General features: G+C 37.5%; 1 protein-coding gene across 1 annotated transcript in view; it reads right to left on the bottom strand.

Annotated features, from left to right (window-relative positions):
• Positions 1-17,503, bottom strand: part of LOC150088169 (uncharacterized) — a 311,939-nt gene that overhangs the window by 149,369 nt on the left and 145,067 nt on the right. The window contains exon 4 of the mRNA XM_090370054.1: positions 13,360-13,441. Within this exon, the coding sequence (XP_090226180.1) occupies positions 13,360-13,441 (82 nt within the window). The remainder of the gene's footprint in view (positions 1-13,359; positions 13,442-17,503) is intronic.

Raw genomic sequence — 17,503 nt, 5'->3', positions numbered from 1 at the left:
CTTTTCATAATCCACAAATGCCAGGCATAATGGTGTTTTATATTCATTTGCTTTCTCCATTAGCTGTGATATTACGTGAAGGTGATCCATAGCTGAGAATCCTGTCCTAAAGCCAGCTTGCTCTTTCGGTTGATTCTCATCAAGTATTCTTTCTAATCTGTTAGTAATGACCCTTGTGAACAACTTGTAGATGTGAGATAGCAAGCTAATTGGTCTATAATTTCCAATTTCTGATTTATCTCGTTTCTTATGCAGCAAAACTATGACTGCATTATTCCACTGCTTAGGCATCATACCTTTTCTAATGCACTTTGTGAAGAGCCTTGCCAGTTTTTGTGTTGTCTCTTCCCCCCAATTTTAACAACTCTACAGTAACTTCATCTTACCCCGGGGCTTTCTGATTCTTCATTTTCTTCAATGCATGTTCTACCTCATCAGGAAGAATATCGGGTATGTCGTACGTGTTGTTACTTTGCAATCCATCTTCCCCACTGCTGGCATCATTCCCCTGCTCCTTGTATAATTCTCTACAGTAGTCTTCTGCTATTTGAATTATGCCTTCTCTGCTGTTTAACAAAATTTGAATTATGCCTTCTGCTATTAGAAGCCTATGATATGCCTTCTCTGCTGTTCTTTTGTTGAACAAAAGCCGAGAATTAGGGTTGAATTTGAAAGTGTCTGCAATTCTGCCCAGACACGATAGGAGGGAGTATATGATGAGAGCCTTGTCGATCAATTCGGCCCTGGAAAGATTGTGCAAGGCTCAAGGTGTAGAATTTTTTTCAGCCTGGACTGTACTTGTTAACAGGAGAGATTGCTTCTACGGGAATGGGATACACTTAAATAGAAAGGGTGCAAGAATATTTGCTGATGCTATCGAGGCAGTGTTAGGTGGGTCGGAAAACTGCTAGCTTGGGGGGAGACAAAGACCAATAGATTGACAGTAGCCACTGGCAGAGGTGAAAGAGATTATTGCACTGCTTCTATTAGAATGAGCAGAAGCCTGAAAAACAAGATGCATAATATTTCAGAGACTGCTGGGAGCCATTGCGGTACAAGTAAACACATGGGTTGTGTTAGGGTAGCTAAGAATAGAAACAGGTGCAGGTATACTTGCGTGTACACCAATGCTAGGAGTTTAGTAAATAAATTTGATGAATTTGAGGTATTGCTCAAAACATGAAAGGCAGATATTGTTGGGATATCAGAGATGTGGTGTCACACAGATATAAGGGATGCAGAACTGCAATTTGGGGAGTACAACGTCTACAGAAAGGATAGACAGGATAGGAAGGGGGGAGGGGTTATGCTATTAGTTAAGAAACACATAAAAACCAAGGAGGTGAAGCCAGTCGACATCGCTGGACAGTGCAGTGTTGAGTCAGTTTGGTGTGACATAAGCACTGGGAGATCAAAATTGAGAGTAGGAGTGTGCTATAGGCCTAATGACTCTGATGAGTATAATACGAAACTGTACAGGGAAATAGAGTGGGCCAGTAAATCAGAGAGTCTTATAATGGGGGATTTTAATTTCCCAGATATTGACTGGAATTTGTGGGTTGGTCACTCACACACTAGCAAGGCTTTTGTGGATTTATTGGATGATTGTTTTCTACATCAGCATGTTCGGGAGGCAGCTAGAGGAAGTAATACTCTTGATTTGATTATCAGCAGTGATTCTTCATGCATTAAGAATCTGCAGATAAATGAACCACTAGGTGGCAGTGATCACAGTGTGCTGAAGTGGGATTTACTCAAAGAGGTAACTACCATTAGGGGTAAAGGGAAGGGTTATTGCTTCCGTAAAGGCCACTACGATGGACTGAGACAGTATTTAAATTCTATACAGTGGGACCAATTGATGATGTTACCAACAGCAAATTCAAAATGGGAAGCATTCAAAGAACTTATCTTGGAAGCTACTAGGCTTTACATACCAACTAAGAAATATTGTTCAAGTTTTAGGCCAAAATGGATGTCAGATGAACTAATAAGGCATATGGCAGGGAAGAAAAATGCATGGGATACTTACAAATTAACACATGACACAGAAGCCTATGATAGATACAAGTTGATATGCACCCAAGTTACAAAGGAGGTTAGGCAGGCGAAGGCAGATTACGAGAAATCCTTGGCAAGGGATGCAAAGACTTCTTTACTTATGTAAACTCTAGAAGGAAGGGGATGAATCAGATTGGTCCACTTGATATTGATGGGTCAACTGTTGATGATCCTGCTCAGGTAGCTAACAAACTAAATGAATATTTTGCATCGACATTCACACATGAGGAGTTATTCAGCGAGGGGAATGCCAGAGGTGTATTCAACTCTAGCAGTAAGCTACAGAATCTTGAAATAACTGGGAGTAAAGTGGAGGAGAAACTGTTGAAGATAAACACAAGAAAGACACCCGGGGTGGATGGGATCTATCCAGTTATATTAAAGGAGGCAGCAAAGGAAGTAAACAAACCCTTAGACATAATTATGAGAGCTTCCTTGGACTCAGGGGAGGTACCCATAGACTGGAAATGTGCAAATGTGACCCCAATTCACAAAGGAGGATCAAAGGCTGACACAAGTAATTATAGACCTGTGAGCTTAACTTCTGTTCCAGGAAAATTAATGGAGGCACTGGTTAAAGAAGCACTGCAGGATCATTTAGCAAGACTTCAGTTATAGCTCGGACACAGCATGGTTTTGTTAAGGGGAAGTCTTGCCTGACCAATTTGATTGGATACTATGTTGCAGTCACAAAAGAACTGGATGCAGGGAATGGCTTTGATATTATATACTTGGATCTTAGAAAGGCTTTTGATACTGTTGCACATGGAAGACTGCTACACAAATTGGAGCAGTGTGACATTGGAGGCAAATTGCTGCTATGGATAAAGGGGGTGGTTGAGGTGGAGAAGACAGAGAGTGGTAATCAATGGACACTGCTCATCGTGGACTAATGTTATTAGTGGAGTCCCTCAGGGCTCAGTGTTGGGTCCATTATTGTTTTCTGTATTTATAAATGATATTGATGATGGTATATCAAGCTTAATGTCCAAGTTTGCAGACGATACAAAGGTTGGCAGGGTTGTCAAGGACACTACTGACACTATGCTACTGCAACAGGATCTGGAAAGGTTGAGCAGATGGGCTGAGAGGTGGCAAATGAAGTTTAACATTGACAAATGTAAAGTGCTACACATGGGAAACAGCAACCCCAGAGCAACGTATCAACTCTGTGGTACTACACTGACAGTGGTAGAGAATGAAAGGGACTTGGGGGTGTTTGTGCAGGCAGATATGAAGTTCTCTGAGCAGTGCAGACGGGCTGCAAGAGTAGCTCATGGAGTATTGTCAATGATATACAGGAATTTTTCCAGCAGGGATAAGGAAGTAATTATTCCCTTTTATATGGCAATGGTCAGGCCACACCTAGAGTACTGTATACAGGTCTGGAGGCCTCATTTCAAGAAGGATGTAGAGCTGCTGGAACAAGTACAGAGAAGGGCAACAAGATTAGTGAATGGAACAAAGGGGTGCTCTTACAAAGAAAGGCTTAAGTTTTGCAAATTACAGTGTCTGGAGACCAGGCACCAGCGAGGTGATTTGATAGAGGTGTATAAAGCCTTGAATGGTTTGAGCATGCTCAATGCTGATGGGATTCTTCCTCTAGCTCAGAAAAATCACCTGAGAGGGCATAACAAATTGAGGAAAGACAGATGTAGGATAGATGTGCAGAAATTTGCCTTTAGCCAGCGGGTGGTTGGTTGGTGGAACAGACTTCCATCCCTTGTAGTGGAGGTTGATAGCCTAAATAAGTTTAAGGCTCAGTTGGACAGGTATTTTGAACGAACAGAGGGGTGAAGTGGAAGTGGGTTTTTTTTTTCTTTTTTTCCCCCTTTTTTTTGGCTGATGCTGCATAAGCTTGCTTTCTTGCATCAAATGCCTCTACTAATGCTAATGCTAATTACTGCTCATGGCTGCTGATTTAAATCCTTGGTTTTCCCTTAAAGCTTTTTCTACTTTTCTTGTGTTAAATCTTCTTATGTCCTCTCTGAGTCTCTTTCTAATGGCTTTGCATAACTCAGTGTTTTTCTTGCTCTTCATTTGTGGTCTTCCGTTCATCATGACAAGTGTTTCTTGACTAATTTTTTCTTCTTTGGATTTCTGTTTCCCTATAGGTTTCTTGGGCTTTATCACTTTCAGAAAGTTGTAATATTATGAAGTTCTCTGAGCAGTGCAGACGGGCTGCAAGAGTAGCTCATGGAGTATTGTCAATGATATACAGGAATTTTTCCAGCAGGGATAAGGAAGTAATTATTCCCTTTTATATGGCAATGGTCAGGCCACACCTAGAGTACTGTATACAGGTCTGGAGGCCTCATTTCAAGAAGGATGTAGAGCTGCTGGAACAAGTACAGAGAAGGGCAACAAGATTAATGAATGGAACAAAGGGGTGCTCTTACAAAGAAAGGCTTAAGTTTTGCAAATTACAGTGTCTGGAGACCAGGCACCAGCGAGGTGATTTGATAGAGGTGTATAAAGCCTTGAATGGTTTGAGCATGCTCAATGCTGATGGGATTCTTCCTCTAGCTCAGAAAAATCACCTGAGAGGGCATAAATTCAAATTGAGGAAAGACAGATGTAGGATAGATGTGCGGAAATTTGCCTTTAGCCAGCGGGTGGTTGGTTGGTGGAACAGACTTCTATCCCTTGTAGTGGAGGTTGATAGCCTAAATAAGTTTAAGGCTCAGTTGGACAGGTATTTTGAACGAACAGAGGGGTGAAGTGGAAGTGGGTTTTTTTTTTTCTTTTTTTCCCCCTTTTTTTTGGCTGATGCTGCATAAGCTTGCTTTCTTGCATCAAATGCCTCTACTAATGCTAATGCTAATTACTGCTCATGGCTGCTGATTTAAATCCTTGGTTTTCCCTTAATGCTTTTTCTACTTTTCTTGTGTTAAATCTTCTTATGTCCTCTCTGAGTCTCTTTCTAATGGCTTTGCATAACTCATAACTCAGCTTTGCATAACTCAGTGTTTTTCTTGCTCTTCATTTGTAGTCTTCCGTTCATCATGACAAGTGTTTCTTGACTAATTTTTTCTTCTTTGGATTTCTGTTTCCCTATAGGTTTCTTGGGCTTTATCACTTTCAGAAAGTTGTAATATTCCTCATCGATATCTTGGTCCTAAGCAGTCTGCAGAAGCTCAAACTTGTTCTTAAGTTCCAGTACATACTGCTTTTTCTCCTCCTCTGTTATCTCAAAGACCTTTGTATTATTTACTCAAGTCAGTTTTTTCCTTTCCCTTCCTACATTTATATCAAGTGTACATCTTACCATTCTGTGATCACTTCCAACATTTACCTTATTCAGGACGGTAACATCATTCACAATATATCTTCTGTTAGTGAGGATGAAGTCGATTTCATTAGTTGTTAATCCATTTGGACTCTTCCATGTCCACTTTCTGTTCACCCTTTTCTTGAAAGAAGTGTTCATTACTAACAGTCCTTGAGATTCTGCAAATTCCACAAGTCTTTCACCTCTTTTATTTCTTTCACCAATTCCAAAATTTCCTATAGTTCCTCTTTCTGCGCTGTTTTGCCTTTTTCCAACCTTAGCATTGAAGTCCCCCAAAATAATAGTGTAGTGGGTTTTCTGCTCATCTAGAAGACTCTCAATTTCGGTGTACATTTCTTCAACCTCTTCATCATCATGGCTCGATGTTGGTGCATAAATCATTATAATTTTTAGCTTGTACCTCTTAGAAATCTTGAGTATTAGACTTGACACCCTTGGTGATGTACTTTTGAATTCCAAAATGTTGTTTTTAAAATCTTTATGGACCAGAAACCCAACTCCACCTTCACTCCTTTCACTGTTTCCATTGGTGTACAGCAGATTTCCACTTGATAAACTTATAAGTGATTCATTTCTTCTTCTTGTTTCAGCCAAACCGATGATATTCCAATTCACATTTTCTAATTCCTTTTCCAGCTCTAATATCCTGTCTTCACCGATGAGTGATCGTACGTTATAACAGTTTGCATCCAGTTCCTTTGTTACTGCATCATAATATTATCAGATTGGTCAGACAAGATTGCCCCTTAGTAAATCCATGCTGTGACAGTAGCATAATTGCATTCCTATCTAGATGGTCCTGTATTACTTCTTTAACCAGAGATTCCATTATTTTCACTAGAACAGAAGTTAAGCTAACAGGTCTTTAATTACTCATGTCACCTTTTTGATACCCTTTTGCCAATTGCGATACCTTTAGACATCTCCAGTTCATAGAGACCTCTCCAAAATCCAAAGATTAACCACTCTACCAACCTTTTTATCAATCTGTAAATTTAGACAATAACCAGATATGTCTTCATCAATATTGTTGATAAATACAGAAATTAACAATGAGCCCAACAATAATTTTGGTGTCTGCTGATAACCACTCGCCCTTTTACTCAACCATCCCTTTATCTGTAGCAGTAACTGGCCCTTAATGCCACAGAGCTCCAACTTGAATAAGTATTTTATGTGCAACAGTATCAAAAGCTGATCTGAAATCTAAGTGTATTAGATTATTAGAATATAAGAATATCAAAACAGTTTTTTGCATCCATTTCCTTTGTTAACCTAGTAACCAACCAAACTATCAGACAAGATTGCTCCTTAACGAATCTATGCTCTGCCTGAAGTAAAAATGGATTCCTTCCCTGTCCACCCCCGTCAAAAAAGAAAACCCAGTATGAACACTGGGTTTTCTGAAAAGAAAATTCAAAGTTTAATGTGTGAAACAACTCAACTTTATTCTTATTTTTATAAGATACATATAATAATAACTTTATCAATTCGTTATACATAGAATGAATAATTTGTAATATGTATACAATTATATATACTAATCGTATCGAAAATAAGTAATGTCCTATAACGAATTCATTGTGATTCTATCAGCATATTTTTAAGAAAATAGACACATTACTTGATACTTTCTGAACGTTTTGTGGATCTCCTGGAACTGGTCTATGGACCCCAGTTTGGGAAACACTGTTCTAGATGATCTTGATTTATATACAGGCAGTTCTCACTTTAAGAGTTTTCGCTTTACGAGTTTCCCCCCCCCCCAAGTATCAAGTATAAACAAAATCGAAAATATGAACATTAATGGCAATTAAATGAATGTTAAACATTCATAAATACCACATTTCAAACCACGTGCATAGCTATACAATACAGTATACCCAGCTTTACGATATTGATTCGTTCCAGAGACACGATTCGTTCCAGATTCGTTAAAATATTAATGTGAACCCAATAACACATTGTTTTTTGGTAATTTGTTTCATGACCTCAGAAGTTGAAATTTTCGCTGTATAACTAAGCTATTTAATCTCTCTAAAATGTCATTTTTAAGGTAATGAGCGTGACCTTAAGGCCATATACAAGGTCGTGAGCTTGGTTTGTAAACTGTATTAGTTACCAATTCAAATCATTAAAATGCACTACACTTCATCATCATCATTATTATTATTATTATTATTAGCCATATGGTGCAAGGAAGCCTGAGGCTTAATGCTGCACCAGCGAAAAAAAAATTTCTGAGTTACCCTGTGTGTGTGTGTGTGTGTGTGTGTGTGTGTGTGTGTGTGTGTGTGTGTGTGTGTGTGTGTGTGTGTGTGTGTGTGTGTGTGTGTGTGTGAGAGAGAGAGAGAGAGAGAGAGAGAGAGAGAGAGAGAGAGAGAGAGAGAGAGAGAGAGAGAGAGAAGTAGAAGGAAATCACCAAGAAAGAGATTGATTTGGTAGTTGTTGGCGCATCGGCTTCTGTGGCCATACTGCACCTCCCAAGGTTTTTGCAGTACTTTGATCCAAGCCCGAGACCTTTGGTTTGCCGGGCAGGTACTTTACCCACTCGGCCCAAGAAAGAGAAGAATGATGATATCCAGCTGAGGACCCTGGGTGTGCCAAGCCCATATTCACCAGATGTGAGCCCCTGGGGTTAACATATGTTCTGTTATAAGAATCAATTTTAAATGCCTTTATGATATTTTTCTAAAGCACATTTCTGGATGCCACGACCATAAAACAATAAAAACAAGTTGCACTTTCTGGTTTATTGGGTTTTTCTGTTGGTGCAAGCAATTATAAACGGGTAATAAACTCGATCTTCTTGCATTTGCGAAAATACCGATAGCTGTAATTGTGTGGTTTTTTTACGTTATTATGGTGAAATGTGTTTCCCTTTACTGAAATCTTCAGTCGTAAAAAAAACAAAAATAAATTTTCAGAATCTTCTCTTCATTCCTTTTTTTTTAAGCTTCGTAAACTTGTTATTCTTGCGAATCGTGTGTTGCAATTCGTGTGTGTCGTTAAAAAATGAATAAATTTTCTGTTTATACTCCTGCACGATAACCAAGTCAGTAGAGTTTACAATAAATGGTCAATACAAATATTTATCGTATTTAATGCTTATGCATGCAATTGTGAAATTTATAATTAAAAGAGATTATCTGGGAAACAAATGCCTCTTGAAACATTTCTGAAGAAGATGACTCCTTGAGCAACAAACCCAACGAGTGTCGAGCCAATAATGAGCGATCAACGAGTGTGCATTTAGCCGATGATGATGCAGAATAAACATTCTTTAACATTTGTAAGTCGTAAATAATTTCTCTATTATTATAATTTGCTTGATTTTACAGGCTACATTTTCATTTCTTTGGATAAATCAATCATTGTTTAAACATAAACTAACTTCGTAAATACACCATAGTAAATACACCATAGTTAACCCATAAATTTGAATTATGTAAGCAGTGTAGCAGGCACAGTTTTAATTGTATCTCATATTGTGGTTGCCTTCACAATGAGATAGCGGTATTGCACTACTTCAAATAAATAATGCTTCTCTAGTAGAGAAGACTACTGTTATTTATTTTCAGAGGATACTACCACCCAGACGATCATTTCGAAGCTATTGGGCTTCATCAGTGGGCAGGCAGGTACCCTGGTAATACAACATGCCATCAAAGTTGCGAAGTTATATCCACAATATGAGAGATGCCAAAGGGTGTTGGTAAATTTACACCGATACTATATAGTTAATTACCAAAACCCATAAGAATTATGCCTTGTGCATTTAATTTTCAAATTACATTTTTACCAACACCCTTTGGCATCTCTCATATTGTGGATATAACTTCGCAACCGTGATGGCATGTTGTATTACCAGGGAACCTGTCTGCCCACTGATGATGAAGCCCAATAGCTTCGAAACGATCGTCTGGGTGGTGTCCTCTGAAAATAAATAACAGTAGTCTTCTCTACTAGAGAAGCGTTATTTATTTGAAGTAGTGCATTACCGCTATCTGTTGTGAAGGCAACCACAATATGAGATACAATTAAAACGATGCCTTCTACACTACTTATGTAGTTCAAATTTATGGGTTAACTATGGTGTATTTACACTGATACTATATAGTTAATTACCAAAACCCATAAGAATTATGCCTTGTGCATTTCATTTTCAAATTGTTGAGAATGTAACCCCTATTTTTAACCTTGCGTCTATGTGAAATAAATTCCCGCTTTACGAGCGCATGCTAGGAACGAATTATCTCGTAAAGTCGAGAACTACCAGTATTTAACAAGCGACACCATTATTTTCCCTGAAGCAGAAGTTAACAGGTCTGTTACTCATGTCACCCTTTGATTCCCCCCCCCCCCCTTTGTGAACTGGAATACCTTTGGACATTCCCAGTCCGTGGGGGCTTCCTCTGAATCCAAAGATGCTGTCACAATTATGGCTAAGGGTTTACTTACCTCCTTTGCTGCCTCTCTGAATATAACTGGATAGATCCCATCCAGCACAGGTACCTTTATTTGTTTAGCTTCAATGATTTCTCTTCCACTTTCCTCTCACTTATCACAAAATCATTTAGCTCCCTGTTAGAATTTGATAAAATTCTGGTATCCCCTTCACTAAAGAATATCTCATGTGTGAATTTATGGGCAAAATACCTATTCAGTTTATCTGCAATGTGAGCAGGATCATCAATAGTTAAAACTATTGATATCTAATGGACCAGTGTGATTCATCCCCCTCCTTCATTCCTTCAAGTGTTTATGTAAGTAAAGTCCTACTGTTTTTCTTTGCCAGAGACTTATTATAATCTGTCTTAGCTTGTCTAACCTCCTTTGTGATTTAAATGCAGACTAATATATATTTACTGTAGGCTTTCTGTGTCACCTGATAATTTATTTGTATCCCATGCATTTTTCTTCTCTGCCAAAAGACTCGTCAGTTCATTGGACATCCATTTAGGTCTAAGCCTGGAATGGTATTTCTTAAGAAAAACCTAGTAGCTGCTACAGTTACTTCTCTGAATTCTTCCCATTTAGAATTTGCTGTTGGTAACATAATCAGCCAGTCACTGTACAGAAGTTAAAAACTGTCTGAGACCACTATATTCAATTTTGATATGAAAGCAAAAGCCATTCCCTTTACACTTGACAGTAGCTATGTCTTTAATCTACATCAGTATACTGTGATCACTGCTACCAAGAGGATCTTTTATCTGCATATTCTTAATGCATGAAGAAACACTACTTCCACTTACTGCTTTCTCTAACATGCTGCTGTAGAAAGCAGTAATCCAATAAATCCACAAAGGTCTTGCTAGTGTATAAGTGATCAGCCCACAAGTTCCGTCAAATATTGCTATCGATTTTCTTATCTCCTTTGCTGCCTCCCTTAATATAATTGGATAGATCCTCTCTCTCCCCCCCCGCCAGCGGCCTTATTTATGTTTAGTTTGAACAATTTCTCTTCCGCTTTCCTCTCAGGTTATAAGTTTATTATACTCATCATAACCATCACAACCACGAAGCATCGTACATTAGCTGAAGTATCGTACATTATCAATAGATGTTGAAGTTCTTGTTCTTCTTGGTGCTCCACATGCTGTTCACAACTTCAATTTTTGCGTTTGAGAAGCCAGACTTTACAAAACAGTTCACGTCAGTTTGTTTTCTAATTGCGTTTACTGAAGAGGAAATCCATTGAATCGCATCTAGGATGCTGAGTTGCTTTGCAAGGTCACTCGCACATGTTACATCGTTCATGTTTGCAATGAGATGTCTTAAAACACGTTTTCTGTAGTGAAGTTTAAAATTTTTTATTATCCCTTGATCCAAGGGCTGACGCTCTGCAGATGTGTTTGGTGGCTGAAAAACGATTTGAATGTTGGACAATTCAATGTGCACGTGAGATGCAGCATTATCCATGAGAAGAATAATTTTTCTGTTTTGACGAATCATGTTTTGGTTAAAGTGACTTATCCATTCGCTCATGATATCTCGTGTCATCCATGCTTTTTTATTAGACTTCCAGTCAACATTCAAAAGATTCAACTTTATGCCCTTGAAACAACGAGGATTTTGTGGTTTTCCCATAACAAGTGGTTGTTCAAAGTCTCCCAGCATATTTGTATACAATTGTACAGTCAAGCGTTCCTTAGAAATTTTTCTGCCCTGGCACTTTTCGTTTTTAGACTCATTGTTTTTTCAGGAAGAGCTTTAAAAAAACAACCCGGTTTTGTCACAGTTGTAAATATCCTTAGCTTCAAAATCACGACATAAATCTTCCAATTTGACGGTCCACTCTGTTACAACCCCAGTATCAACAGATCCACCTTCACCACTTACGGTTTTCCAAGAAATTTTATGCCAAGTTTTGAACTTGTCTAGCCATCCCACAGAAGCTTTGAACTCATTTACTCCGATAGATTTCGCAACCTCCAAAGCCTTTTCCCTAATAATAAGCCCATTAATGGGAATTTTTTTAACACGTTCGCGACAAAACCACTCATACGTAACATTGTCAATTTGAAGTTCAACAGTTTTCAGGAATGATTTTTGAACCTGATCATTTCCGTGTTGCCAAAATTGTTTGAGCAGTTCATTTTTTCCCTTTAGGATGTCACTTACCTGCGTCTTCCCGATTTTGAATTTTGCAACGAGATTGCTAACACTATTTTTTTGCCAATCATATGCATTAATGAGTTGGACTTTATCTTTTAAAGTTAAATGTTTACGAGAAGACATTGTGCACGTCACACGACACTGAAAAAAACTGAAAACTGAAACTGAAAAGACGAAAGGCTGACAAAATCCTCCCCCCATCTGCACACACTGAATTCATCAGAAGTTTTACACGTGCCATAAAATTCTTGAAAAGGGGTTTAGAACAGCGACGTACACCTTGATAAAATTCAGAGAATCGGAAATAGAAAATAAGCACCCGATTGAGGCAATACGTGGAAGAAAAGTTCCTAGAAAAAAAGGGCCGTGAGCTCTCCCGCAGTCCATTGTGGGGAGATCAAATTAAGTGCTAATCTAAACGAAACAGTGCAGATTGCCTGTCCGCGTCCGTTACATAGAATGTCCGCTAGACAGAAGCTGCAAACACATTAAAACCAATGGAGGTGAGTTGGGGAATTTGAAAATGTCCGTTGTAGAGAGAGATGTCCATTAACGAGAGGTGTCCGTTAGAAGAAGTTTCACTGTATTTACTAGAAGGAATATAAAACTAAATTTAAAATGCTATTTTCTGTTGCCTTCAAACTTAGCAAACAATGAAGTAGTTTCAAGTCGATGTCTTGTCAAATTTCAAATGTTCTACTGACTGGATACATAGTCCAAGATTTTTCTACATCAAGGGGAATAAATGTATGAATATGAAACATATTTGTTTACTTATGAATACATTTAAGTTGTTCACTGACCATTTTTTTTTGGCCACTCCAAACTAACATCCAATTTGTCTTGTGATAAAATTGACTCTGCATCAATGGACTGAATATATTTAGCCCATTAATGTAGACTTCTTTACTTTACTAACAATGTTTTCAGTGGTAGCTTTTTCAATATCAAAAGGTCACAATGCAACTAAGTTTGAAATCCAAAGAACAAAATAATAGAGCAGTTTTGATGACCCATCTCTATGCAACTTTATTTTGATGACCCATCTCTATGCAACTTTATGCATAATAATGCACAATAAGGAAGAGATGTTATTGTGCATAATAATGCCTAAACTTAAAATGGAACTTGTACAATTTATTTGAATAATGATTACCTCTCAGAGAATTTTAATGCATTCCGTGGTACTTCATTACATAATTCTTTTAATCTGTAGAGAAGAGTATATGGAGAGGGAAGCATGCAAAATAAGACAAACAAAAACAAACTGGCATATATACAGATTATGCGAGTTAAGGTTACGACTATTTACAATATTTCAGCTTTTTTTTTAGTAAAAGAATTTTACTTTTATAATCTATCAGAACAGTAATTCTTATAATCACCTATTTTCTAAAGTTGTTCTCACTTCTGCAATTGAAGGTCCAGTACCAAGATGAGTATAATAGGGTGCTTTTTCTGGAAGAGCTATGCAAAAACAAAACAAAATAAATGATTAATAACACATTTATAATTTAGTCTGTACCTTCAAAAATTATTCTAGTAAAAAAATATTTACTAAGAAGCTCTTAAATTATTAAATGCTTGTAAATTATTATTATTTTTTATTTTATTATTAGGAGTTTATTCTTGGAAATGGCAAATCTGAAATTCAATTTTTTAAACTTAATGGGCCTTTACAATTTTTCAAGAATTTAGTGCTGGTTAAACTAAAAAAAAAAAAAAAAAGTACACATATATAGTAGTTAAGAAATATTCATCTAATCATATATTCAAAAACATTAATAATTGGTAATTTCTGAGAATATTTCAAAATTATGGTAACATTTTTACTGCTTTGGCCCTAGATTAAACACATATACACACACAATATAGGAAAGGTATAGCATAATTCCACTCTCCAAATGTAGTACACATAAATCACATGCCCACAGAATACAGAAACATCATATATACGATTGGATACTTCAAACAGCATAATGCCGGTACAATTAGCTCAGTGGCTGTGATCATTTTTTCTTCCACAGTGTGGAAAAGGTCTAGGCTTTAATCCTGTGGGGAGGAATGAATTTTACTGTGGTTGAATCAGAAAATCATAGACAAGGTTTGTATGGTTTGTGCACTCTCCACCCCAAAAAATAAAATGTATAACAGTCTTTGTCAGAAGACTTTACAATCTTAATTATGGTAACATAAATCTAAATTCAAATCCAAAGTTAAATACATACCCTGTGCCCATTTTATTAAGCATCACAGGGACACCAACAAATGGGCTCAGCAACTCAAGCAGTTGCAGAAAAGACAGTGGAGTTGGAATGATAGGCTAATCGCGTTAGCCTCATGATTAAATGGGGAATACTTGTGGATTCCAGGGTGGGAGACATGACTAAAATGGTGGAGTGCAGTACAAGGAATGGTGTGCAGGTGGTAAAGGTGATATTGTAATTCATGAACACCATAAACTCCTGAGAAGTAGTTTGTAAATCAGGAGCAATTTTCCCATAGATATAATGGAAGCATGCATGCCAAAAAATATATACAGTTGTGCCCCCGTATCCACTAAATCCAGTAACCAAGGTTAACCATGGAAAAAAACCAAAAAAACTTACTACTCGCATGTCCAATACAATGCTTTCCATTATTTTTTACAATGTAGTGTATGGTTTGGTCACCAACATTAAAATAATGGTTCTTTAGAGATTTAACAGATGCACCATTTTCGAACTTTTGAATAATTTGAAGTTTTTGTTTAATTTGAAAGCACAACTCTTGCATTTGCCCATAATTTTCACGGTTTCTAAACAAAAAAAAAAAAAACCTGAAAAAAATAACAAAACAAAATTTGTCCTTTTGCAGTGCGACAGAACACAACAATCGAACGTGCTGCACTAAATCAAACTAAACATTTGGTCTCTTTCTTTTTTTTCTGTTTTGAGCGGTAGGTGTGAAGCCAGTGGGGGTTGCAAGATAATAGGTACACTAATCTCTATTTACAACTTATAACAGCAGTTCTTGTCGCTTATTTATTACTTTCAAAATGTCTGTCTATACCTATTCTAGTTATTACTTGAATTTTATGATTTCTGGTTGATTTTTTTTTTTTTTTTTTTAAGTCTTGAAAGTGTCCCGTTTAATCCAATCCAAATAAATCGAGAGTCTGCTGTACTTCATTATTACTATACCTAACGTTGGTAAGGTCTTACTGAGTGTTTAATTTATCATACGTATGTATGTACAAGAAAATCAAGTAATATCTGGGGTCGCTTATATCTGGGTTTCAGCCATCCACAGTAGGTGTTGGAATGTATCCCCTGCAGATATGGGGGGTCTTTGTTATTGTATGGTTAGTATTAGAATAGTCACATGATGCAAGGAAGTTATCGGTTCTTGAATTATTTAAAAAAATAAAAATAAAGTGATTTATTTAATGCACACATTGCACTACGAAAAACATGCCATAAGTGTCCGTAGGGTTTCATCCTTAATTTGGCAATGGTGAGGGCCCAGGCTGCTGGGTTTGAGAATTTGTGTATTTTGAATTTCTTTCTTTTCTAAAAGTTCTTAGTTACAATAGTGATGTATTCTACCACACAATAAACAGCACAAAAACAATTTTTATGATAGACAGAGCTGGTGGAATGATACAACAAACGGTGCCCTTACTGTATTAAAAAGATAATACAGGGTTGCCCCGGTATCCGAGTATTCATTATCTGAGTCCCCGCAGTTACGAGAATTTGAAAATTAAAGAATTAAAGCTTTTTCCCTTGAGAAAATTGACCCAACACTGAATATTTTTTGTGAGAACGAACTTCTTCATGCAACAAAAGTTAAGCGAGCAGTTAAAGACATAACTAAATGCTATGACACAATTTAATTTGAAAAAATATGGGGGGGGGGGACACAAACAACTCTTGATTCATACAATTGAAAATAGTGTAACTTCGATAAACTTTACTTAACCTTACATTGTGCAACATATTATAATAAAAAATGTCTAATAAAATAATTTTCTCATTTTTTCAGTCCCTTCATCCATTTTTTACTATGCAAGTATATACAAGGCCGGATTTCCCATTAGGCAATGTAGGCACAGTGCCTATGAAGGAAGAGGAGAGGGAAAAAAAAAAAAAAAAAAAAAAAAAGTTTTCAAAAACCATTCCTATGCATGATATTTCATTACAATCGACTCTAGGAGCTTCAATTCAATACGATATGCTATCTAGTGACTGTTCTTGAAACTAGAAGAATTCTCAAAGTCATGGTTCTTCATCAATTGATGTGATTTGCAGTCAAAGTGTTAAAATAGAAGAAACATTTTGCCCCCCCCCCAGCACATTTCGGAATAAAAGTGCCTAGGGCCTATGAACACCAAAATCCAGCCCTGAGTACATACTAAACATTATGAAAATTGGTTCCCATTTTAAGTGGAGTTTTCTGGAACCAATTATCCTCGGATAACGAGGATTCCCTGTACATACATGTAAATACATATAAATAATAATAAATACATACATAAAAATTACATCTCTTCCTGCTATAATGCACCAACTTACAATGTTCATTTCAAGATACACCATTAACATTCAAAGTTACTGCACACAATCCATGCACTGACAATGTACATGCTTTCTCAATTAGTGTCATTTCAATTGATGGTTGCAATGAACATGTGCTAAATATTTTGATTTGTTATATACTTTGTGTGTAATAAAAAATACTTTGTGTGTAATACAATTATATACAATTCCTATATCTATACAGGGTGTTTCAGTTAAACGTTACAGAACTTCTAAGAGGGGTAGGGTACATCCTGACAACTCGAAATCATATACCAATGGGCAGAATCGAAAATTCCGAGCTTTAGTGCAGGGAATCTTAATTTCGCACAAGAACGCCAAGTTAGTAGGATGGATGATTACACGAACGCAGAGTTAGCCGATATGCATTTGGCGTACGGGGCTGCAAATTGTAGTGGGCCAGCCGCACAGTGTGTTTGTACACGGAACGATATCCGACGAGGCGTATTCCCAGTCATAATTTCTTTGCAAGACTGCACCAGAGGTTAGCTGAGAGAGGTTCATTTGAAAGAGCTGACAGGGTAAGAACAGCACGGACTCCAGCCGTTGAACAAAATGTGCTGCAGCATGTACAGGGGAATCCAAGAACGAGTACACGAAGTCTAACAAACGCAGTCGGGGTTTCCCATTGCAGCGTCTGGAGGATTCTCCGAGAACAAGACATGCATCCGTTTCACGTGCAGCGTGTCCAGACACAGCAACCGGAGGATTATGCACCTCGTATTGCTTTCGCACAGTGGTACCTTGGAAAATGTGCTACAAATTCCCTTTTTCTGCTGAAGTGTTGTTTTCCGATGAGGCATCCTTCACAAGGGAAGGAATTTTCAACACACATAACGACAATATTTGGGCGGTCGAGAACCCGCATGCAATATGACGTCGTGCAGCACAGATTCGATTTTCGGTCAATGTATGGGCCGGTATTATGGGAGATCACCTCATCGGACCT

Source organism: Mastigoproctus giganteus, chromosome 3, assembly GCF_048544385.1.
Source record: "Mastigoproctus giganteus isolate SK-2022 chromosome 3, ASM4854438v1, whole genome shotgun sequence".
NCBI lineage: Eukaryota > Metazoa > Arthropoda > Arachnida > Uropygi > Thelyphonidae > Mastigoproctus > Mastigoproctus giganteus.
The sequence above is the reverse complement of the archived record's forward strand: the minus strand, read 5'-3'. Positions and strand labels throughout refer to the sequence as shown.